At 37.0% G+C, this 26,023-nt stretch overlaps 1 protein-coding gene and 1 non-coding gene across 3 annotated transcripts in view; both read left to right on the top strand.

Moving 5' to 3' along the window:
* UBE2D2 (ubiquitin conjugating enzyme E2 D2) overlaps positions 1 to 24,210 on the top strand; it is a 32,374-nt gene extending 8,164 nt beyond the window's left edge. For both annotated transcript variants that reach the window (XM_045284563.1, XM_045284562.1), the window contains exons 2-7: positions 1,358 to 1,421; positions 12,993 to 13,024; positions 13,112 to 13,189; positions 13,275 to 13,380; positions 21,614 to 21,707; positions 23,275 to 24,210. In XM_045284563.1, coding sequence (XP_045140498.1) covers position 1,421; positions 12,993 to 13,024; positions 13,112 to 13,189; positions 13,275 to 13,380; positions 21,614 to 21,707; positions 23,275 to 23,320 — 357 coding nt within the window. In that variant the 5' untranslated portion in view covers positions 1,358 to 1,420 and the 3' untranslated portion in view covers positions 23,321 to 24,210. The remainder of the gene's footprint in view (positions 1 to 1,357; positions 1,422 to 12,992; positions 13,025 to 13,111; positions 13,190 to 13,274; positions 13,381 to 21,613; positions 21,708 to 23,274) is intronic.
* On the top strand, positions 11,213 to 11,353 carry LOC115873572. Its single transcript, XR_004048472.1, has one exon. It is a non-coding gene; the product is annotated as a U4 spliceosomal RNA (small nuclear RNA).
* Positions 24,211 to 26,023: the final 1,813 nt, after the last annotated feature.

Raw genomic sequence — 26,023 nt, 5'->3', positions numbered from 1 at the left:
TATGTACATACCTGTATTTAGACCTCTATAGATGACCTTTGCCTCCTAGTTCTTTCCTCTATTTCCTTTTACTTTGCTCTTGTCCCACTATCATGTTTGGCTTTCATTTGAGTTTCAGTAATTCCCCTCGGTTACATGAAGCATAAAAATTTTTTTAAAGTCTTTCAATCCTTGTGCTTTTTAAAAACTTAATTTCTGTACTTTATAATTTGTGCTCCAAAGTTGTGAGTAAAATAAAACAGCATCATTGATAAACTAAAATATCTGAGTGAGTAGGTTAGCTTGTATGGAAGAGACTTAGAACAAATGTTATACATTAAAAGATAAAAAACATTTACAATAATATGTAAGCTATTAAGAGTAATTTTTATTGCACTTATAAAATACTAGATCTTACTGTTGCAATTTTTAAGTACTGATATTCATACTGTCATTGCCATCGAGTTGATGCCAACTACTAGATTAATTTGGGTAATTTTAAAAATCAGTCTTTAGGGCTTGTTTTTAAATCAGATATCAAGCCCAGGAGGAAGAAATAGAGTATAATATCTTGCTTTGTGGTTCTCAGAGATCTCTACCCAGCAACAAATCTCAGGGTTGTGGGCTCATGGGTTAGAATAGCTAGGGAAACTGGCCTCTGGTTGTAGAGTATTACTGTAGGTAGGCCAGCCTCTGAACTCAAAGCTTTATGATAAGTTTGATTACTTCAGTCAACACCCCCCCTCCCACCCATGGAGTCCATATTGACTCATAATGAACGAAACTGTAACTGTTTATGGGAGTAGAAAGCCCATCTTTCTTCCATGTAGCTGCTGGTGGTTTCATACTGCTAACTATGCAGATCACAGCTCAACATATAACCAATATATCACCAGGGCTCCTTGCCTTTATATATTTATTAAGTTTTTCCCCCCTATTACTTTTGAACCTTGATGTAAACATCAGCTATAAATATATAACTTTTGTCAGATCATCCGGTATAACTTGGAACATTTATAACTTTTAGAACTTGTCCTACTTAAAACCTGATAGTCTTGAGATTAAAAAAGTAGGCCTGAATCTTTGGGAGGGGGGTATTTTGCTTTAACATTATTTTTGTAGCTCTTTTAGTATATGGTTTCTATTTACTTTTCTTACTGTATTTACCTACTAAACCCTAAAAAACCAAAACGGATTTCCTTTTTAAATCAGCCATGTGCATTCTAGACTGATAGATTCACAAAGACACTTCTATGTTTAAGACATTGTTCTTAAAAGACTTATACTGATAGGACAAAGAATATTAGTAACTGTTAATTTTGTTAATGGACAAAAGTTATATTTATGTTGACTAACTTTCTTTGCCTTCTTTTGTAAGGAATTGAATGATCTGGCCCGGGACCCCCCAGCACAGTGTTCAGCAGGTCCTGTTGGAGATGATAGTAAGTACTTAACAGAAATGATGCAGTACAATAGCAGAAAAGTCTGCTTCTGGGGAACCCTGGGACAGGTAAATGGACATCTCAAGGTTATTTTGTGTAAAGAGGTAACTACTTTAGGGAAGACACAGTGTTTACTTGTCCATGACAGATGCAGCTTTATGTGGGTCCTGTTGTCTTCTGTGCTGTTAGTTTGAACCTCTCCTGCCAGACGTTGTGTGTACTTGTCCTTGCCCATCATATCTTTTGGGTGTTCCCTGGAGTAAAACTGTAACTTTAACCTGTTATCCTTTAAGAAAATAATACTAAATATGATGATGATGCTTGTCTTTCTACTGACTCATACGACAAGGCAGATAGGGTTGTTTATTTTAGTACCCTGCTGATTTGATTTCTCGTGAGTGGAACAGTTTGTTAGATGATAAAGAAGTTGGGTGATTTTTCTTTTCTTCCTCTTTGCCTCAACTTAGCCTTTTCCCTATCTCTTCTATCTTTAAAAAGAAAAGAGTGATACTGGATATTTATATTTGTGACAAAATTCATTCACACACAAAAAAATTGTAACACTTAACAATTAGAAAAAAATGAGTATCCTTGAAAACATGTACAAGTGTATAGTTTTTTTTTTTTTTTCAAGTGTATAGTTTTAAAACAGTGTTTATATGGATTTTTTCCCGATTTTTAAATTAGGAATGTAAACTTAGTTTTACTTGCTAAATCTTTAAGAATCAACAAAAGATCCTTTGTAATGGTTGCTTTAAAGACAAAGCAGGTGATTATAAGTTTATAAGGATGTGAATAACTTTAGTACTATAGTATTTGGTATCAAATAGGACATAGAAAATAGTTTAGAATGTATAACTCTTCTTGATAGGGTTGCACTATTGAATTGTATGATATGTGGATGAAGTGCCATAAAAACTTTTTTAAAAAACAAAACAATACACACTGAAAAATGAAGGAAATAGTTTACATGCTTCTATCAAGAGCTTATTTTTATTTAAGCTGTACACAATAATCCTTTTAAGTGAAGAAGAAATTTTGACCACTTTAGAAAAGAGTTCAGTGAAAGGATCTGAAAATTCTGAAGTAGACTTGTATACAAAGTTTTTTTTTTTCTAGATTTGTCCTTATAGTATATTATATGCTCTGCCTACATGAGTGTGATCTTTTCTTTTCTTTTTTTAAATCAGAGTGTGAGCTTTTCATTCAATTGAAAAAGTGGTTTTGTTTTATATAAATGCTTGGAAGTCTGGGGACTAAATTTTATTTTTGACGTTCTCTTTAGTAAGCTAATTTGCTTTCATTGTCCTTTCACGATAGTTAACACTGTTGCATTCCTTTCTCAAATTGAAAGTTTGTTACCTGGTAGATGAAATAAAACTCCCTCTAAAGCACAAGCAGTAAAAGAAAAAAAATCTACTAATTAGACTTTATCAAAATGAAAAGCATGTTTAAAGGACTATGAAGAGAATGAAAAGAAACCTACAGGATAAGGTACATTTTTTTGCACTAAATTTTAGTGTTCAGAAATTATGTAGAAATTTAGTTTTTTTAAATAACATTTTTATTGTAAATTAGATGTGGGTGTTTACATTTCAGATCAACTTTTTATTCCTCCGTTTAAATTAATATAAAAATTCTTATAACTCAATAATAGACAGCCTAATAGCCTTATTTAAAAATGGACAAAGTCTCTCTAACTAGGCATTTCTCACAAAAAGGTTAAAATGGACAGTAAAACATGAAAAAATGCTTATTAGTCATCACAAAAATACAAGTGAAAACCGTAGTGAGATTGTCACTTCACACTCACAAAGATGGTTATAATAAAAAAAGCACATGATAGCAAGTATTGACAAAGATGTGGAGAAATTAGAACTGATACATGGCTGGAGAAAGAATGTGTAACTGCTGTGAAATACAGGTTAGTGTTTCCTTAGAAAGTTAAATATTGAATTACCAAATGACCCATGAATTCCATTTCTAGGTATATACATACAAGAGAAAAATATATGTCCAGGTAAAATGTATATACAAATATTCTTAGCAGATTAATTCATAATAGAGTAGTAACAACTTAAATGTCCCTCAGCTAATGGATAAATAAAATGGAATATATCTTATACATTGAAATATTTGACAGTAAAAATAAATGAAACACTGATATATGGTGTAACCTGAATGAGCCCAAAAAATATTGTTTGTTTGTTTTTTAAACATTTGTTACTTTAAGCAACCATTCACAAATTTATATTAAATGTCCAGGATAGGCAAATCCATAAAGACAATATAGATGAATGAATGAGTGGTTGCATAGGTCTGGGACTTGAAGGCTTGAGGAGTCAAGTCAGTATAGGTTTTCCTTTTGATTTTAAAAAAATATGATAAATTGTGGTAATAGTTGTACAATTTTGTGAATTTAAACCATCGGACTGTGTACTTAAAATGAGTGAATTTATAGTCTGTCGATTCTGTTAAATTGTAAATGTGAACTTCCATAACTCCTAAGTCATTATATTCAACTTTTTGCAATCTTTAGTTATATACTATTAACCGGTCAACACAATATTTACCTTCTCCAAGAGAATAGTCTCTTCTTAAACAACAGTATATCGATCGCTGAGGACAAAGCGGGTGCATGGGCAAGTGTGATGAGGAAAGCTGATGGTGCCCGCCTGTCAAAAGATACAGAATCTGGTGTCCTATAGGCTGGAAGATAAACAAGTGGCCATCTAACTGAGAAACAGCAAAGCCCACATGAAAGAAGCACACCAGCCTGTGGGATACGAGATGCCGAAGGGATCAGGCATCAAAGACCCCCAAAAAACCAACAAAACCCATAGCATTGTGAGTGAGGGGGAGTGCGGAGTGGGGACCCAGGACCCATCTGTGGGATATTGGACATCTTGTAGAGGGGCTGTGGGGAGGAGACGAGCCAGTCGGTGCAGTGTAGCAATGATGAAACATACAACTTTCCTCTAGTTCTTGAATGCTTCCCCCCCACGCACTATCATGTTCCCAATTCTACTGTACAAATCTGGCTAGACCAGAGGATGTACACTGGTACAGATAGGAACTGGAAACACCGGCAATCCAGTACAGATGACCCCTTCAGGACCAGTGGTAAGAGTGGCTATACCAGGCAGGTGGAGGGAAAGTGGGGTGGGAAGGGGGAACTGATTACAAGGATCTACATATAACCTCCTCCCTGGAGGATGGACAGCAGAGAAGTGGGTGAAGGGAGACGTCAGATGGTGTAAGATATGACAAAATCATAATAATTTATAAATTATCAAGGGTTCATAAAAATGAGCTGATACCAAGGGCTCAAGTAGAAAGCAAATGTTTTGAGAATGATGGCAACGTATGTACAAATGTGCTTGACACAATGGATGGATGGATGGATTGCGATAAGAGTTGTACAAGCCCCCAATAAAATGTTTAAAGAAATAAAATAAAAAACTAACAGTATAACTTTACAAAAAAAAAAAGTAATGGCTGGTGGTTTTGAACTGCTGACCTTGCAGTTAGCAGCCCAACCATTATACCACCAGGGCTCCTTATAACTTTAAGCTTGGTCATATTGTTTACTGATAAGGTTATATATATGGGGTTAAAAAAGTTAATGGGAAAATAGAATTTTTAAATAGCTTATTGATAGGTAGAGTTAAGATTTAGAAAATGTTGATACTACCCCAAATGATTATATGTAATCCCAATCTAGATTCCAACATAATTCTTTAAAGAGAAGGAAAAACTAATCACCAATGTTTTATGGAAAGGAAAGAGACTCCAGATAAGCAAAGAACTACTAAAGATGACCTAAGTAGGAGGCCTCACACATTCCAATCTCAAAACCTATTATACAGCAACGGTAATCAAAACAGCCTGGTATTTGGTGTAACATACATGCACACACATACTATCAAACATAGTTTACTGAAAGCACACAAACAGAAGACAAAATAGATGGCTTCCCAAAAATTAGACACTTCTATGCATCAAAAGATTGCACCAAAAATGTAAAATGAGAACTCACAGACTGGGGTAGTGGGGGCTGGGGGTGGGGATATAAGTCGCAATGATATATCAGACAAAGGACTATTATCTAAAATTTATAGAAATACCAACAGCTCAGCAAGACATTTTTTTTAAATATGTAAATGTATTTTAATATAATGATAAGGGATATAGGCCCATGTACATATATTTATATGTTAAGTATTAAGGTAGTAGGTAGATATGTACATATATTTTTATATAACAATAGGGATATAGGTCCATGTACATCTATTTATTTATTTATTTATCTCTTTTTTTAACATTTTATTAGGGGTTCATACAACTGTTATCCCAATCCATACACACATCAATTGTGTAAAGCGCATTTGTACATCGTTTCTCAAAACATTTTCTCTCCATTTAAACCCCCGACATTAGGTCCTCATTTTTCCCCTCCCTCCCCGCTCCCCCCTCCCGCATGAGCCCTTGATAGTTTATAAATGGGTATTTTGTCATATCTTGCCCTGTCCGACGTCTCCCTTCATCCACTTTTTGGTTGTATGTCCCCCAGGGAGGAGGTCACACACAGTTCCATGTAATCGGTTCCCTCTTTCCTACCCATTCTCCCTTTACCCTCCCTGTTTTGCCACTGGTCCTATAGGGCTCATCCGTCCTGGATTCCCTTTATTTTCAGTTCCTATCTGTACCAGTGTACCTCCTCTGGTCTAGCCAGACTTGCAAGATAGAATTCGAGTCATGGTAGTGGGAGCGGGGAGGAAACATTTAGGAACTAGAGGAAAGTTGTATTTCTCATCATTGTTACTCAGCAAGACATTTAAAAATGGCAATTCAGTTTAAAAATGGGCAGTGAACATGAGCGGGTAGCCATTAGAAAGCTATAAATGAAAACCATTAGATACCATGTCACCCCAGCTTAATAGTTAAATGAAAATACCAAATACTGGCCATGGTGTGGAAAATTGGAGCCCTCAAATACTGCTGGTAGGACTTTAAAATCATGCAGCCACTGTTGAAAATGGTACAATACTTCCTTAAGAAGTTGGAAATAGGAATACCATGTGATCCAACAATCCTACACTTGATAAATATTTCAGAGAAATCATAACCATGACATGAATAGATAAATGCATACTCATGGTCATATCAGTATTATATCAATATATTATATAAAGAGATAAAAACCCAAGTGCCCATCAACAGCTGGATAAATGAACTATGGTACATACACACAATAGAATAATGTAACATTAATGATAAATTCTTGAACCTTCTCAATGAATGAATGAATGAATCTGAAGGACATGATAAGCCAGAACAAAAACCAGACTCGTTGCCATCAAGTTGATTCCAATTCATAGCAACCCTATAGTGGGTAGAATTGCCTTGGGTGTTTCCAAGACCAACTTTGCAGGAGTAGAAAGCTTTGTGTTACTCTTAAGGAGAAGCTGCTGGTCTCAAACTGCATACCTTGGGTTAGCAGCCCAGTGCTTAACCACTATACCACCAGCGTATTCCTTTGAAGGATATTATAATAAGTAAAATTAGTCTTACAAAAGGACAAATATTGTATGAGACCCCTATTGTAAAAAGTCAAGGAAAAGTTTTCGTACTAAAAGAAACATCCTTTAATGTTTAGCCAGAAGTAAGAGAGCAAATTAGATTTGAGGATAGGCATGTTAACTTGAGTGGAGGTGAAGGCAATATATACAAGAGGGAGATCAGCACAAAAATGAGGGAGGTGAAGACGCTGAGGAAAATGCAAGACAAATGAGACCATGCCATATTGTACACAATACTGTAATGATGGTGTATGAGATGCGTGGATAGATACACCAGCAGAACTGGTACCGAAAGGAGAGTGTTAGTATACTATACCTATGACTATATATAGGTTTGACAGGTTGTTGCGCATATATCCTTGAATGTGGTGGCGTGCACAAGGATGACATGAACTTCTTAGACATAATTAAGCCCTTTAAATACTTATAATATCATTCATTGGCCATAGAAAATTAACAACTTAAAAATTAGCCTGCCGTATTTGGTCAAACATTTAATTAACTCACCATAATATGATGGCTGGAACACCTTCTTTTTAGTGAGACAAGTGTTAGATGGTATTGATGAGTTTCCAGGCCTTATATGGTTAATAGCCCTCTGGCCAGACATTGCCCCCTCCTGCCTTATGGGGGATGAGTAGGAGTGGGTCGGCTGTGGCTCAGGACCTTAATCTCGAGAGACTCGAAAGTCAATTAGCATAACAAGTCCACTAAAACATGTTTTTACCTTTAATTTGGTCTGTACAGAGTAGAGTTTTGAAAACTCTGGGTGGTCATCCAAGGTCTCTGACTGGAGGAAAGAAGAATGTAATAATTGGAAACAATTTAACAATGTAACATGGAAACAATTAGGTCAGTGGACTAACGGACCAAACAAACAACCCTGAAACCATGAGATGAGCTGGATGGTACCTGGATATCACTACCAGATGCTCTGAAAAGGAGCCTGGGAAAAGTGGGAGAAGACGTGGAACCAAACTCAAAATTATAAGACCAAGTCCTACTGGTTGGATAGAGGCTAGTGGAACTCTTAAGACTGTGCCCCTCAGCCACCCTTCAGGAGTGGAAATGAACCTCATATGACTCAGTTTGCTGCCAAAGAATAGACAAATCTGTATGGAGGCTGGTAGCACTAGGGAGATGTGCACACCCAAAATACTGAAGGGGACAACATTTTACCCAAGGACAAAATTCAGAAGATGGAAAAGGAGGAAGGACACAAATAGGAAACAACATGGAAGGAGTGGAATAATGGATGATACTTCGTGGAATTGCTCTCAATGACATGAAACAAAATGTATGTATTGTTGAATGGACGAATTTACTCTGTAAACCTTCACCCAATTCACAATAAAAAGTGTTTTTAATTTCCTTGAACTTTTTTGATGCCTCTTTGTACTTAAATTTTGTTTGTGCTTGAGGATAAATTACTGTTTTAAAAAATCAGAACTTGACCAGGTCTTTACACAGGGATAGAAAAAATGTTTTGATTGCTCAATGTACTTTAATCATTTTTTGTTGTAGAGAAACAATTTAATCTGAGGAGTAAGAAATTGTCAGAAAAAATTGAAATTTTTGAGCTGCCTATTCTAGCTTTCAAATCTAGCCCCATGTTATTGACATTTAGTGTAAGACTAAATTTATGTAGAATACTTTTAAAACAATTCAGATTTTGGTGTACTGTTAACACTCTTTTTCTATAAAGATTTGGTAAGCACAAAGGAGACTGGTTCCTGAAAGGAGAAATAAATGGAATATTTGTTGGTTATATAATCTGTGACATTTTCTTTTGTTTTGAACACTTGGTGAATGTAACTCTCTAGAGATCTATACATTCAGGTCTAATCTCAGGTCTCCTGAGATTCTGGCTCAAATTGTAACAAATATTCTCACTATCTCTTTTAACCTCAAGGCTTCATCCGTAATACTAAAGAATAGTCATTGAGCTGTGACTATTACATTTAAGCTCTCATAAAACATACTTAGCTTTCTCTGGTTAATTTGGTTTGACAGTATTAAGCCAAGATGATAATGGCAATTCTGTTTGTTTTTTACTATATCATACTGTAAAATTTTGACTTTTTAAAATCTTTAAATTTTATGTGATTTTTGTTTGTACTGTGAATTTCATTTTGGTGGTACCATGAATTTTCATTTTGAACAACAAACTAAACATTCTTTGAAATAGATATTTGTTTGAAATACAGTGATATTTTATGTTTATGGCCAAGCATTTCATCCAGTAACTATCCTAGCATTCTTTCCAACTGGAACCTCTAGCAATTCTCGCACTGTTTATAGAACCATTGTAATGTAGGACAGATTCAGTATTCTCTTGTTACCTTGGACTAGGGGTTGTAAGAGAATTCCAGGAGAAACCTAAGCCATAGGTGTTCTTACAATTTAACCAGTAAGGCAGAATGCCCAAATAAAGATTTAAACAGTGGATCCTTCTTGCTTTTACTAATTAAATTCATGTTACAGAAGTTTATCTTTCTGTCTTTTGTTGGTACTCTAGAACTCTTTATAAGCCATATAAATATCATTGGTCTCTGTTGCCTTACATTGGCCATTTTCTTTCTTTTCCCAGCCACTTTTTTTAATAAAACAGTTTATCGAGACATAATCCAAATATACAATTCAGTAGATTGATCATAATCAAGAAGTGTTGTAGCATCATTACCACAATTAATTTTAGAATGTCACTCAGAATTTTTTTTTTTGTCACTCATATTTTTAAAGACATAGTGGTGTGTGTGTTCACTCACTTTTTTGGTAGCAATATTCAGAATAGTGAAGGCAAAAAGTTGGGTATCAACATGTTGGATAAAAACTGATTGTGAAAAAAAAAACAAGAAAAAGAAAAGGAAAAAAGTGAAAAAATAATTTTTTTCATTGGTAGCTATTGTACAGTTCTGCTTGATGTGATTGAACTATGGAATGATAAGTATTCACTCCCAATTTTTAAAAAACCAACATGTTTGATAGGTTTTTTTTTTCTCTTTAGAGATTTTAATGTTGGTGGTTAACACAGTTAAGTTGGAGATTATGATATAAATACAATTTACTAATTAAACAAGTTTCATATGAAATAATTTGTGGATAATGTTTGGAAGAGTTCTTGATAAAGTAAGAATCTTAACATTAGTACACGAAGGTATCTTCCCCCACCCGCCGCACCCCCCCTGGAGATTTTTATATGACTTGCAAGTGCCGATCTTTTCCCATCTTCTGTTCTTATCCTTTCCATAATTGTAATTCTCTTCGTTTTCAGCTGTTGTCTTCTCTGCTCCACATCGCTTGCTGTGATTTTAGGTGGTCCTGTTTATAATAGGTTGTTACCCCTGAGCATAAAATATGCTTTGTTTTTTGCAGGTAGGAAGAATGATGGAAATTTTTACCTTTAGTTAAAGATTTGTTCTGATGTAAAGTTCTCTAACTTCTAAAGTCTGATAGTATTTTTAACAAGAGAAGAAAAGATCTTTAAAAGAGCAGAAGAAGAGATTAGGCCTTAATAAAATGGGTAATACTTATATAATTTATTATCTAAGGGCTCTCTTTTCTGACTCTTACTACTTTAAGCAGAAATGCAAGTGTAATTCTGCCTTATTTGTAGCCACTCAAATTAAATAAATAATTACGTGGAAGAGCATAACTGAAAACAGGTCCTGTAGAGTTTGGTTATTCTTTTGTGTAATAATGTTTTCAGTCTTGTTGTGGGGCTTGTTTATTCCAGTTGTCCATATGTTTGTAATTATAAACAATGAGGTTCTCTTATTTTTCCTATAAACAGAATATTAAAAACAAAACAGTGCTCTAGAGTCAATTCCAACTCATGGTGATCCATAGGACATGTTCCAACTGCCCTATAGGATTTCCAAAGCTATAAATCATACAAGAAACAGACTGCTACATCTTTTTCTCTCAGAGCAGCTGATTTCAAACCACTGGCCTTTCATTTAGCCATCCCAGTGTTTGACCTTTGTTACCATGACTTAGGGGACTGTTCATAGCCTACGACCAGTCTTAGTGACTCAAAGTGACTTTCCCCTTAGCTACTCTGCTAAAAAAAAAATTGGCAAAATGAATGAAAGTACTAGTATGGGTAATCTGAGAAAAATCCTCATTCACCTTTAATTCCTGATAAGCAATCTATGAGTTTGGATCCCAGTGAGCAATAAACCAATTAGATACAATATGCAGGAACTTAGCTCTGCGCAGTGGCAATACCGTAGCCAGTGAGGTTTATCCGAGGCGCGATTATTGCTAATTGAAAACTTTTCCCAATACCCCGCCGTGACGACTTGAAATATAGTCGGCATTGGCAATTTTTGACAGTCTCTACGGAGACTGAACAATTGTTACTTAATTTTGTATTGTAATTCAGTTGCTCCTTTCAATTGGAACCTCGCATCCTGGAAAAGGCGTTAATGGTTAATCTTTCTACTGTGGAGACATAGGTCTCTTGCTTTCTGATGGTTGGACCGGAGTGCAGTTGCCTTAGCCAGTTCCCTGCTTTAGCAGGCAAGGCTCACTTCCTGTAAGACATCTTTGAGAAGCCACATGGACCTACCCCGATGCATCCCTGGGTGCTGGAGCAGCCGTGTGGAGACCCCCCAGCCAGCCCTGAGCTGTTTACACATTCACTGACTGGGCTTTCCTCCTGCAGTCAGCATCATTGCGTCTGTTTTGTGATATGGAGGAGGACTTTGTGGATTGGTTTTGGACATATGGGTTAATGTTGGACTTGTGGGCTTGGGCAGCACTGGGTTGGGATGTTTTCTTGATGCGCACTTAACCTTTATATAAAACTCTCTTATACATGAAAAAAAAACAACAAACAATATGCAGGAACTCAGAAGAAACTTGAAGACTTATATTGCTGATAGGTTGTTTTAGTCTGCATATGTCTTGTCTTGGAGCAGTAGTTACCTTGGTTTTGGTTCTGGATCTCAAATCCCAATGATAACTTCTCTTAAACTGATCAGATTCTAGTATAACTGTTAATTGATAAATTTGCTTCCTTTATAAGCACAAATTCTGACTTTGAGGTCTCTGTGCTATATTCTGCACTAGCTTAGAAGTGAAACAAGTGCCCTTTCCTGCAATTTGAAGAGATTACCCTTAGAGTTCGTGGTTAATCTTGGACGTAAAAAAAATTTTTTTGTTGTTGACATACCTAAACTCATTCCAATATATCCCTTCCCTTCCTATACAGTTCTGTTGTTCAATCCCATCAGATGGGGCTATACAATCATCAGTGCTATCAACTCCCCTCTCCCCCCTAAGCTTGCACTTTTAGTAGCTACTGTTTTCTCTAGTTGAACAGTTAGTAATTCTGAAGACCTTCACATGAGAGTTGACTTTTCCTGTCTGTCCTCCTCAATTAGCATTATAAATATAGTATTTTGTATATCACAGTGTTGGGACGGTGATGATGATATAATGCATCAAAGAATGGAATCTTTTGCCTCTACCTTTACACTTGAAGAATCCTTGGTTGTGCAATGGTTCAAGGTCTCAGCTACTAGCCAGACAATTAGTCGTTGGAGCCCACCAGCTGGTCCAGGATCCTTAAAGATTTAAAGCCTTGGAAACCTTCTTGGCAGTTCTGCACCACCCTAAAGGGGTGCTATGAATCAGAATCAACTAGAAGTCAATGCGTTTTCATTTTGTTTAACCCTTTAGGTAACCAAATGCCTATTTCAAAATAGAACCTTGGACCTTATCTAAAAGTTTATATCCCTAGTAAACTTTAGTTTTCAGGATGCTTTAGCAACCAAAAATCTTGTTTAGTGTTCTAGACCATTTTAGGTCCCCCACCCCCTCTACCTCCTTTTAGGCTCACTATTGATACATTCCTCATTCTTCCTATGACTTATTATTGAAGTGCTTATATATAAACTAGGATTAGATGCAGAGTGATATATTCCTATGTTATAGTATGATGTGGATATTTCTTCATGGTGATTTTGTCGTTCTTTTTCAGTGTTCCACTGGCAAGCTACAATAATGGGGCCAGTAAGTATCCACATTAATTTCAGAATAAATGGTTTATATAATTCACTGAAATGGCTTATATAATTCTACTTTTTTTGTCATCAACAGAATGACAGTCCCTATCAGGGTGGAGTATTTTTCTTGACAATTCATTTCCCAACAGATTACCCCTTCAAACCACCTAAGGTAATTTGGATGTGATGATTGCTTTTTATGTGCTTTTTATGATACTGATAAACCAGTTTACAAAGCATATTTATTTTTTCTCTAGGTTGCATTTACTACAAGGATTTACCATCCAAATATTAACAGTAATGGCAGCATTTGTCTTGATATTCTACGATCACAGTGGTCTCCGGCACTAACTATTTCAAAAGGTAATATAGACTGGATGTTTGATACCAAGGTATAGCAACATATTTTTGGTTGTTATTTTTATTTATTTATTTTTTTGTCATTAAGGTTACTCACTTTTGACAAGATTACTCGTACCTATTTTCATTTTCTAAAAACAATTTTATTAGCATGTAATTCACATGCCATACATAATTCAATGATTTAAATATATTAGATTTATGTAGTCATCCCTACAATCAGTTTTAGAACATTTTCTTCAGTCTTTTTTTTAAATCATTTTATTGGGGGCTCGTACAACTCTTACCACAATCCATACATCTATCCATCGTGTCAAGCACATTTGTACATTTGTTGCCATCATCATTCTCAAAACATTTGCTTTCTACTTGAGCCCTTGGTATCAGCTCCTCATTTTCCCCCTCCCTCCCTCCTCAATTTTCTTCCTACTTGTACTCATTATTACTAGCTTCCCATTACCTTTGAGCCTCCTTTGCTGTACCCTTAAGGAACTGTTAATCTAGTTACTGTCTGTACGGATTACCTATCTTGAACTTCATATAGAGAAATTCATACTAAAAATCTTAACAACGGGAAAAAAATCCTGACAATGGCAACAAAATAAAACACAGAAAAAATTCAATCCAAAAGAAGATAAGAGAAACTAAAACAAATTAAAAATGGGTCAAATGGGAAAACAAATGTTAAAATGTTGTTTTAACCTAACTATATCTGCAGTAATCCACTTTCCGGTGTGCCCTGTCTGAAGACAAGACTATTCTTATCCCTAGGCAATGGAGTCTGAGGAAATTCAGTGGAGGGTTAATTTGTGTGAGGACTCTGCAAATGGATTTGGGCTTTCATTATAATCCATAGCCTGAAAACCGGGTACTCCGAATTTAAGTTCTAGTCCAATTTCCCTTCTGTCATTTTGGACTTTATTATTTACCATTTTGGGATCTCATAGGCTGGTATGCTCCTTCTCTTTGGTCTTAGCTGATTCCTCAGATAGATGGCTGCTTATTTTAAGACATGCCTTTAAGACCCCAGGCACTATTCTTTCTGATATGCAGGCCCCTGCTTATTTCTTCACCGTTACTTCGTGACTTGCTTATGCCTTTTAGAAGGAGCTAACACTTTTTCCTCATTCTTGAATAGACTTTGAGACTGGATAGAGTTGGATTTCCAGGTGTATATATTCCTTGATGTAGTGACTACTCTTGTGCTATTTAAGTTTAGATAGGAATATGATTATTTGACATGGATTTTTTAAGAGCATTGTTAGTATAGAAAACAATATGTCTTCCAATCTTAATATTTGTGAACAGAAAGGATAGATACAGTTTCAGAATTGGAAATAGCCTTTTTAGAGGGAAGTTTGCTCTATAGAAACACATATTAGGTATCTGAAAAATGCATCTCTTACTCTTAAATTTGTTTCTATTGGGAGCATCCATAATCCCTAAAGTGGGCAATTTAACACATTTTCATTTGAGCATCTAATTTTCTGCTATAATGTGTGTTTATAATTGTATAAAGAAAGTTCCTTGATTTATGATGAGAGCTAGTAGTTCTTCTAAATAAGACCTGACTGCTTTGCATAGATAGATTGGAGATTTTTTTTGTTATTATTATCAGAATCAGAGAACTGAACTGTATAGTTAGCTATCCTTGCCTTTTATTTTGATTTGTGTATCAGTCTGGGTTGAATAGAAAAAACAAACCCAGAGACACTCGTGTGTGTGTGTGTGTGTGTGTGTGTGTGTGTGTGTGTGTGAGTTTTATATCATAGCGTAATTAATTGTATGTTAAGAAAACATCCACACAAAAAAAAGAAAAGAAAACATCCCAGTCCAATCCCAACTACGTGGACACCTGCCCCTCCTCCCAGAAGAATTTTTTTCAGAGGACAGCACTGAAAATGCAGCTCCAGAAGAGGAACTTGTCTGATCAGATTAGACAGGAGCAAATGAAGGGGGAGGAAGAAAGAGTGAAGGACATCCTGGCCCACCAATCCTTAAGGACAATATTCCCCCTCAGATCAGCCAATCCACAGAGAAGACCACATGGCCGGCCCCACTATGAGACATAACAACCCTCACTGACCCATAGCCCTACAAGGGACAACACTGGAGACACCGTGTGGGAATTCTGCCCCGTTTGATCCCACCATACCGAGGCAAACCACTAAGGGTGTGTAACAGAACAGCAAGGGACCAGGGCTTGGTGCCCCAACAGACTCGACTGGAAAACACTCCTAAAGGCCAACAAACAGTCCTTGAACTAACTACAAGCTTTGCTTTCTTGTGTTTTGTTTTTTGTCATTGGTTTGTTGTCGTTTTGTTTTATTTTGTTGCGATACCAGGAGAGTGGTTGGAAAGGGGGAGCTGATTACAAGGATCTACATATAACCTCCTCCCTGGGGGATGGACAACAGAAAAGTGGGTGAAGGGCATTCAGACAGTGCAAGATATGACAAAATAATGATAATTTATAAATTATCAAGGGTTCATGAGGGAGGGGGGAGCCGGGAAGAAGGAGAAGAATGAGCTGATGCTGGGGGCTTAAGTGGAGAGCAGATGTTTTGAGAATGATGAGGGCAATGAATGTACAAATGTGCTTTGCACAATTGATGTATGTATGGATTCTGATAAGAGTTGTATGAGCCCCTAATAAAATGATTTTTAAAAAAAATCCCAGTCCAGGATCAAGTCCTTAAGTCTGATATTAAGCCCATATGTCCGATAGCAGTCTATAAATTCTACATATTCACATAACACATGCAATGATGCTAACTGCAAGAAGATCACAGGCCAGTGGGTGGAGAGTCTTGTGGATCCATTGCCAGTGGAAGCATCTCAGTACTGGCGTGGGTCCCCACATATTTACTCTAGCTCCAGGGCTCTGGCTCCATCAGTGTAGCTCCATGTGGCTTGTCAACGGGAATGTGTAGCAGAAAGTGTGTCCTGCCTCCAGGAAGATAGGAGCTCCCAAAATCCTCAGGAGAAGGCCCTCCCTACACACAGAGACCTTATTGGCTAGACTCCACCCCTTCACTCAAGTTGACAGGAGATTATGTAACTGCCACAATTTGACATAGTGCATTATTTCAAAATGAGATCACAGTAGATTAAAAATTAAACCATACTTTATAGAAGAGAACAAAAATCAGTATCAAATCTCAGCTTTATAATCTGAAAATTGATAAAAGTAGATCAGTAGATGTACCTTCATTAAAAAGGAAATCGCAAAAAATATCTTTAAAAGTTGCATTTGTATAATGGAAAGTTTGTCAAAATACAAATTTGGGAAATAGACTACAAATACCGTGGTTCGCCATGTGTTGGAATCAACTCGACAATGGTTGTGTGTATTTGTGTTTTAAACAAAAAAAAATCAGATAAGAGGATGTCAGGGAGCCAGATCCCAAAGTAAACATTAAAATGAATTTCCACTTTTCACCCCTACTAATTAACAAAGATCTTCTAAAAGGAGATGAAATGGTGGTAGGGTGTATTGAGATGAGTACTCAGCCACAGGTAGATCTGTATAGATCTTTGGTAGAATACTCTGAATATCTATTGAAAGATAGATTCATCTATATATACCCTTTGACCCCGTGGTTCTTGGGGTCATTCATCTATCCTGAGAAACAGTCCCAAGTAATCAAAATGCTTTATATGCGAGCACATTTGAAACAGCTGTATTTATTTCTGAAAATTATATACCACTTAAAGGTTCAACAGTAGTCTATTAATAGGTCATTGTTCTTCACAGATTTTTCAGAAAATACTATAACAAAATCAGGCTGTACAATTTTTATACATTGTAGCTTGAGCTGGGTACAAAAAGTATGTTAAAACACTAGAAAGTAACAGATCATGTGAGTTTTGGTATTTGGGAATCCTGGTGGCGTAGTGGGTTATGTGTAGAGCTGCTAGCCAAAGGTCTGCGATTCAAAACCACCAGCCAATCTGCCCAAGATGTGGCCTTCTACTCCCACAAGGATACTGTTTCGGAAACCCCCAGGGGCAGCTTTACCTGCCCTATAGTATAGGGTCACTGAGTTGGCATTGACCTGGTGACATTGAGTCCAAATAAGTTTGGGTACTTATGAGGTAACTGAAACAATTGCATATATCTTCATTTTCCCCATATTTGTTGTTGATGTTGTAGTATTTTAAAACCCAGGGCTATTAGACATTTGTTTGTCTTGTGATGTGCTCTATCTGGATCCCTATTTTTAAAAAATATTGGTGTGCCAATTTGTTGAATTTTATCATATTGACTTAACCTAGGCTAGTTTAATGCTTTAATTAATGCCAGTGTTTGTTTAGTTATGTTTTCTGGATCTTTTGCGCCGCCCCCCCCCCAAAAAAAAAAGAAAAGAAAGAGAAAGAGAGAAACCAAACAAAAACTGGAACTGGCTGGGCAGAGTGGAACTTCGTAGTGTGCATTTCCCCACTAGGCTAGCAATAAGTCTAGGTAGGTTCTCTCTGGTCACAGTGAGTTTTTATGTAAAAGCGTTTTTTGCTCAAACCTTGTTTTTTTGTCTTGTTTTGTTTTGTAATGGCTGATTTAAGAGAACAGTTTGCGGCTGTGAAATTTTGTTTCCTGCTTGGGAAAAATGCCACAGAAACTGTTAAGATGTTGCCCACAGCTTACAAGGACAGTGCTATTGGAAAAACTCAAGAGTATGACTGGTTTTCTCGCTCCAAAAAGGTGAAATGTTGATTGATGACAAACTTCATTATGGACATCTGTCAGCTTCCCGAATGGATGAAAATGTCAACAAAATTAAGTGAATTTTATTGGAAGATTTGGGAATGAGAAGGGTTGCAGTGAAATTTGTGCCTTGAGTTCTGACTGACCAGGAAAAAGAATGTTGAATGGAAACATGCCATGCTTTGGAAGAACAGCATTGAAGGAACTCAGACCCCCACCCCCGCCCCCACCCCAGGTCATTACTGGTGACAAGACTTGATGATTTTTTTACAACCCCAAAAGCAAACATAAAACAAGCCAGTAGAAGATGCCATAGTCACCTCACCCAAAAAAAGCTTGTCAAGTGAAATAAATCAAAGATCAGGATGGTGCTCGTTTGTTATTTGATATGATATGATTTGTGTGCATTTGGAGTTCATTCCACTAGGTCAGACTATTCATCAAACTTTCTATTTAGAGGTTCTGAAAAGATTGCATACCAGTGTGTGACAAAAAAGGGACTGGCTTTGCTACCACGACAGTGCATCTACTCTGCTATCATGTCAATGGACCTGCTCACACAGCTATCTTAGCGGGCTAGTTTTTTGTTTTTGGGGGGGCAGGGGGCAGCAAAAAACAGCATGCTTCTCTTGCCCCACACACCTTACTCACCTGACCTCGCTCTATGTGACTTCTTTTTGTTTCTGTGAATGAAGAGAGACATGAAAGGACCATGATTTGAAGATGCAGAAGAGGTGAAGAATACAACAAGGGAGGTGCTGTCAGCCCTCCAAAAAGACGAGTTTAAGAAATGTTTCCAAGAATGAAAACAGATTTGACAAACAGATTAAATGTAACATAGAGTACTTTGAAAGTGATAAGGTTGTTTTGTAAAAAAATTTCAATACATAGCTTTGAGGAAAAAAAATCTGTTTTTCTTTTTTTGTTTGTTTTGGGTATCCCTGGTATATGAACAATCAGTTCTGTGAATGTCCTTGAGTAGGAAAGGCTGTGGGTGATAATAATCATCCTTTAACAAAGGATGATTTAGCCTATTTTCAAAGGCATTGACTTTGATTCTGGATTCCTTCTGTTTCAAGATGTATGTTAGGCATTTAATATACAGAAAACTTGAAGGAAGCAGTTAAGCGTGCTATGAAACCACTCATTGCCATCAAGTGGATGCCAACTCATAGTGTCCTCCAGGACAGAGTAGAACTGCCCCTTTGAGTTTCGAGACTGTTTACTGGAGTAGAAAGCCCATCTTTCTCCTAAAGAGTACATGGTGGTTTCAAACTGCCAACCCTGCGGATTGCAGCCCAATGAGTAACCACTACACCACCTTTTATGAAATCACTAAACTATATATATCTTTAGAATTAGAAGTGACTGTGAGTTAAGACATATACAAATTTGTATATTCTGAGCATACTCTACTCGTGAAGCCTGCATACAGTTGGAAGTGTAGGCGTTTCGTGAAGAGCCTATGCAAGCTGTGGAAGTGTTCATTCCCATTGAGTTCGTTCTGATTCATGGTGAACCCGTGTACAAGAGGACAGAACAAAACCACTGCCAGGTTCTGCACTGTCCTTGTAATCTTGCGTTTGAGCCCATTGTTGGAGCCACTGTATCAGTCCAACTCATTGAGAGGGCCTTCCTCTTTTTCATTGACCTTCTACTTTACCGAGCAAGATGTCTTTCTCCAGGGACTAATCTCTCCTGATAGCATACCCAAAATATGTGAGATGAAATCCCACCATCCTTGCTTCTAAGGGACATTTTGGCTATATTTCCTGCAAAACAGATTTGTTTGTTCTTCTGAAGTCTGTGGTACTTTCTATATTCAGCACCCTAATTCAGATGCATCAGTTCTTCTCCAAAATCTTTTCTTCATTAGCTGTGGAAATAGAAATTGGTTATTAACTTCCAACAGAGCATAAGCCCAAATCACTATCCCAGGAATTGAAAGATCCTTAGTGTACTAAGAATTCTTTGACTAGATCTAGATTACCACCCGTCTTCCTTTCCTGGAAGAAAGTCAGAAAAGCAGCTTTAAAATATTGGTTTTTTTTAATGTTACCTTACTAAATAATTAGGAGAGTAACTAGAATTTATAACACCAACTTGGTAATCTGTCAATTTTAAATGAAGAATTAGTTGTAATCTTGCCAGTTTGATAGGTTGGATAGCTTTCTTCTTTTAGGTAATTATTTCTTGAACATTTAAAATGTAAACTTCCTGTTGCTAGTTTTGATAAGTACATGAGGTCTTTCTTAATTGCTGTTAGAGTGATTTGTGCTTGAAGAGGGCATTAGGTGATAATGCCCAACAGTGGAAAGAGAAGATGTTTGAGGAATGCTATCTGCCAGACAGAGACTTGTGGGCAATAGGAAGGAAGAGTCAAAACATCTTTCCTGGTGTTTTTATTGTCCATATGCTCTGAAAGCAGGGAAGTAGCTTTTTTTGGCCACCACACTGAATGATGAAAAGGGCATGTCAAATTTTTCTTCACATCTCAGAAGCCCTGGATCTCTACAGAATCAATTTCATAGGAAAATAAGTAAATCCTTTTCCTGCTGAATTTGATGTTTGGGGAGTAATGGAGGGTCAGCGTTATTGTCTTCTTGTTATAGAGCATTAGAAAAAAATCAAATAGCTGTGTTTTATTGTCTCAGAATGGAATGATTGGAATTTATTTCAGTGTGTCCGAAGCTACTGAGCTTGCCCTTTTCTACATTCAGTAAAGAATTTACAACAGATTTGAACAGAGCACATCGTACCATTGAAATTTGCCCTCATAATCAGTTACATCCCAGTTTGTCACAGAGGAAATGGCTTAAATGAGATTCTAAATCATCGCTGAAAAGAATTTGAGGCCTTCGTATGTTGTACCCTCTATAATATGTGTGACACCCCCCCCCCTTTGGGGCCAAAAGCTAAATTGCTTTCAATTAAAAATGAAACAGATGTGTTGTATCTGAATCTGGTACCTCCGATTGAGGAAGTAGTGATTGTTGGGTTTCATGTTTCTCATTTCTGACTAATAGTTTTCTGTTGTGTACTTTTGTACTTGCTGTGGAATTTTGAACTATTCACTCCTGAACATAAACTTCTAAAAATTCAACTTCATGGGCTCTGAAAAATGTTCTTGCTCTTGGATTTGGAAGACCTACTAGGTTCTAATTCTTCTCATTCACTTGCCCTGGACATTGGACAAGTCAATTCTTTGTAGTTGAAACATAGAGAACGTTCTATTAGAGATTCTTACGTTATGGCATTACCTGGAAACTTTGAACCAAAGGGGCTCATATAGGAGAAACCAAAATATCACCGAACATTAATTTTCTGTAGTTATTTATATGTAGACTTATTTATTTAGTGACTGAACCAGAAATGTGTTTCAGTTTCTTAAATCTTGGTCGAATTATTGGTGTTAAAGGGCAGGTAGAATGAAATTGCTAGGCACTTCAAGAACCCTAGGCTCTTAGGGTTTTCTGTTCTCCCAAACCTTTGCTTTTATTCTCCACTAATGTAACCATTTTTTCTTTTTAGTACTCTTATCCATCTGTTCTCTGTTGTGTGATCCCAATCCAGATGACCCTTTAGTGCCTGAGATTGCTCGGATCTACAAAACAGATAGAGAAAAGTAAGTATGACCTCTAGACAGAAGGATCTGTGGTTGGATGGGGGAGGTTTGTCTCAAGTCTTTGTTAATTAAGGGCTGAAGGTGGGCCAGGTATTTCCAGTGAAACTAATAAATACCTTCCTGGGAAGAAGAAAGAGTAGTATTTGTACTGGATACTACAAGGAGACTGTGTTGATTGTAGGGCTAATTGTGTCATATAATTCTTGCTGTTTATAAAAAATACATTTTTACAGTAAAGCTTTTCTAACAGCTTTATGTCCTGTGCTTGGCTTTGGACATAAAACATTTTCATTAAGAGCTTTCATGTCTTTAAGTAGGTATTTGTAAAGCAATGCGAGGAGAGAATTTATTTTTCACCATTTGGCACAATATAAAGGAAGCCCCCACCCCACAACAAAATTTAGATATTTTAGAGTTGTACTGTGAATTACTGCAACATGATCAGGATATCAAAAGAGGTAACCAAAAGTGTTTGAACCTTTTCTGTTTTGCATAGTCAGTGAGATTGGAGGAACCTGAATAGAGAGATTAGTTTCTAAAATGAAAACATAAAGGATTAAAGGATTGCTTGAAATGTATTAGATTAAAGAATTGTACAGAGGGTCTTAGTTTTGTCTGTGTTTAGGTCTGAATTTTAGATCCTACTTTTTGCTGATAATTTGCAAAATATATGTATTTTTTATTGGCGAACCATTTTTATCCAATACCTAGATTTGTAGGCATGAATGTCCTCCAGAAGGATGTTCTGAGTCATTGGGATAGTCATGTTCAGCAGACCTTTCCCTGCATCCTTTTTCTCACAGAAGAATTGTAGAAACTGAGATATGAAAATAATAATCTATAATCAAGGCGCCATGAGGGTGGGGGTGGGGGAGGGAAGAAAAGAGGAGCTGATCCCAAGGGCTCGTTAGAAAGTAAATGTCTAGAAAAGAATGCTGGAATATATGTACTAATGTGTCGGATGCAATTGATGTATGGATTGTAACAAGAGTTGTCAGAGCCCCCAATAAAATGATATTTCAATAAAAAATAAAATATCCTGGATATTAAAAAAGAAGAATTGTAGAAGCTTTCGCTCTGCTTATTTTACTATTGGAATATTCTTCTGGAGCATTAGAGTCCCATCTGTTTCTTCTACCAAATTGCTCTGGCAGAACCAGTTCTTTATTGACATAAAAAGGAAAATATTATGTCAGTGTAATCCCTATTGGTATATGGTTTCAAGAACTATATAATGCAGAGTTAGTAATTCCAAGAATCCCAAATAAATTAATCAAGATTTAAAGACCTTTCATAGAACTAGATTGGTCAAGTATCTGGAATAAGGTATATTCAAGCAAGTACTGAAATTTAATCAGAATCATCTATAAGTAGCATTTACAGGAAATTGCTTCACATTGTCTATTTCTTTTTTGCTAATTTGAATAAGTGCTCATTAGAAGTTTGGGTTTGACGGTCCTAAAAGTTAGACCCTAGAGTTACTAGATGGGGTAATGAGTGAAATCTGTTGATTATTAATTGACACCACCTCACCTATATTAAGCCAAGCTTCTCTTTGTGTGTACAGGTACAACAGAATAGCTCGGGAATGGACTCAGAAGTATGCGATGTAATTCAAGAAATTACTGGATAACCTCTACAAATAAAGATAGGGGAACTCTGAAAGAGAAAGTCCTTTTGATTTCCATTTGACTGCTTTCTATGAGCCCATGCCTCATCTTCCCCTGTGCACATGTTTACCTGATACAGCAGTGCTGCGTGTTGTACATACTTGGAACAACAAACTAGAAATACTGTACTCCTGTACCAACATTGCCTCCTAGCAGAGAAGTGTGTGTGACAGGCCAGTTCTCCAGGCATAACCTAGGTGTGAGACTCAAAGCTTTCTTTACGGATTTACATGTGGATAGCGGCAAGGTGAGGTTGGTGGGTATGGTGTGTGCTTGGATGAGGAAAAGCAGCTCCAATAACCTGTAGAGAATGTTTTTAAGTGGAATCCTTTTAAACATAAAACAGTTATGAAGAGCAAGGTGTGAAGACCATGAAGCTGTTTCTGTATTCATTTTGTTCCGATGGACCTACCTATGTCTTAGGGGAATGTTATGACCAGCCAAACTAAACTGTACCCACACATCCCGTATGTTGAAGTCTAAGTTTAACTGGTCAACATGAAATGGATTGGAGCTATTAGTACCTAAAGTGTGATGGGCTTTGTCCCCAACTCTTTTACATCTTCCCACCCCTTCAACCTTCATCCTTTTCAACCTCTCTTTTTCTCTTCCATATTCTTTGGTTTGTATGTGGTTTTTCAGTTAATACATAGCTAATAGCTCTTATTTTTCATATGTTTTTAACTGGTTAGGTCTATCTGGATGTAAGGGTGAAAATACATTTGATGGAAATACTTGTGTATATTTAAAGACCCAGTCGCTCCTCTGGAGCTTGTACGTTAAAGAATGATTAATCTGTGTAATAAACTGATTACTACAGTCATTACATACAACTTTGTGTGAATAAGGCTTTTTGATTTTAAGAACTTTGTCTAGCTGAGATTAGTGATTGATTTTTCTCCCACCCTTGAAATGTTTTCATTTATATTGGTTGCATTTAAAATCATGAGACAATTCCAGTTTACATAGTGAAAGGGATAGCTTTAGAGTAATGCTCTGAACAAGAAGGGGCACAAGCTTAAAAGCATTTCCATAAAACAGATGGGCAGCATTCCAGGAACATGACTGTTAAACTAATTAAGAAGTTTGCTTTATGAATGAAACTAAATTGCATTTCACCAAAACCTTGTGACATTCCCTTGATATATAGGACATAGAACACAGGGGCCTTGCTGTGTGGTAAGTTCAGCCTCTGATTGTAATTGTAAAAGAGCAACATTGACCAAACCTGGGAAATACGAGCACAGTCTTGTACTGGAGAGTCTACATAATTACTTTGCACTAACATTTGCAGAATGTTCATCTAATTTTAAATTGTACTGTATGTGGCTTTTTTGAAGTCTTCCCTTGACTCTAGTAAAATGTAGTTTGAAATTTGTAAGCAACCGTGTTTGCCAGAAGCATTGTTCATGTGAACTAGGCAAGTTACCTTTTCTTCCTCCCCTTCTCCTACTCTTAATTGTGAACCAGGCCAGCCTGGAGGCCATGGCTGATGCTCTTCAGCCTTCAGGTTCTTTCAAATGCATCTTCACACTCTTGCACAAAAAATGAGGAATAAATGTACACTGCTTTTGGTCTTAAACTTGCTCAACTTGTCTCATCTCTCATTGTCACCGCTCTTTTACCTCAAAACTGAAGTGTGGTCTATGCCTGAAACCTCTTATAGTGCCGCCTTTTAGCTAATGGTTACTTATTAACATTTCCAGTATCTTTGGCCTTGCTGACGAGTTTTGGTTGTTAACCGTTGTGGGGAAAGGAGTTAGAATTGAACTGTACCCCCAAATCGCTCTGTATTCTCTTTGCTATGGACAGGTGGGAATGTATCAGCTTGGGCCCTTATAGGACAGTGTACCTGTGGGTCAGTTACACAGATCCTGAAAAATCATTCTTTATTTATTTGCCTCTTGCTTTAGAGAGCATCCCACTTACTACCAGTTATTAGGTCATACTGTGAATATTTTCACAAGAGTGCTCTTAAGTATTTTTAAGTGCTAAGTAAAAGCCATCATCCTGGCATGCAGGGGCCAAGTAAGAGAGTTTGGATGGTCACGAACAGCATTAGGCCCTTGAATGCAGCTTAGTTTTTCCTGTTTGCGTAGGGGCATGTTAGATGCAGTCTGTATATGTGTGCAGAATGAAAGCTCAGTGAGGGAGCTCACCTTCCTCACCCTCCAAATGAAACACATGTCACCCAGGGCATGTCTCACCTGGAATCCCAGTGCTCTCTCTAGGAGTACCTCTGGCTTTGTCACATGTAGAACTAGACCTCAAGAACCTTGATTATATTGGTGAGGCCATGGTGACAAGAGAATGCCACGTGTGTGGACTCTGTTGTTTCTTAATAGCATGAGATACTTTGTCAACTTAAGAGTTAGAGCAATCTCTTGATGAAGCTAAACTATTTCACATCTGCCTGCTGTGTTCCTGTCTGGTGGTCACAAATCATGACCCTGCCGGTTTCTATATCCTGGGTAGTACAAGACTTGGAAGAAGACCTATTGGGGAAAGGTTGAGCAAGAGGGAGAGAGAAAGAAAAGGGGATGGTGCACTGGCCCAGCAACAGAGGTATTCCTTTTCCACCTCTTAACTGCTACAATAATCTACTTCTTGAGTCATTCCTCTTTATTTCAGCACCTTATTTTGAGC

This window comes from Echinops telfairi, unplaced genomic scaffold, assembly GCF_000313985.2.
Source record: "Echinops telfairi isolate 266 unplaced genomic scaffold, ASM31398v2 ScPeMD7_7469;HRSCAF=8507_0, whole genome shotgun sequence".
NCBI lineage: Eukaryota > Metazoa > Chordata > Mammalia > Afrosoricida > Tenrecidae > Echinops > Echinops telfairi.
Note: the sequence above shows the minus strand (reverse complement) of the source record. Positions and strands in the feature narration are given on the sequence as shown.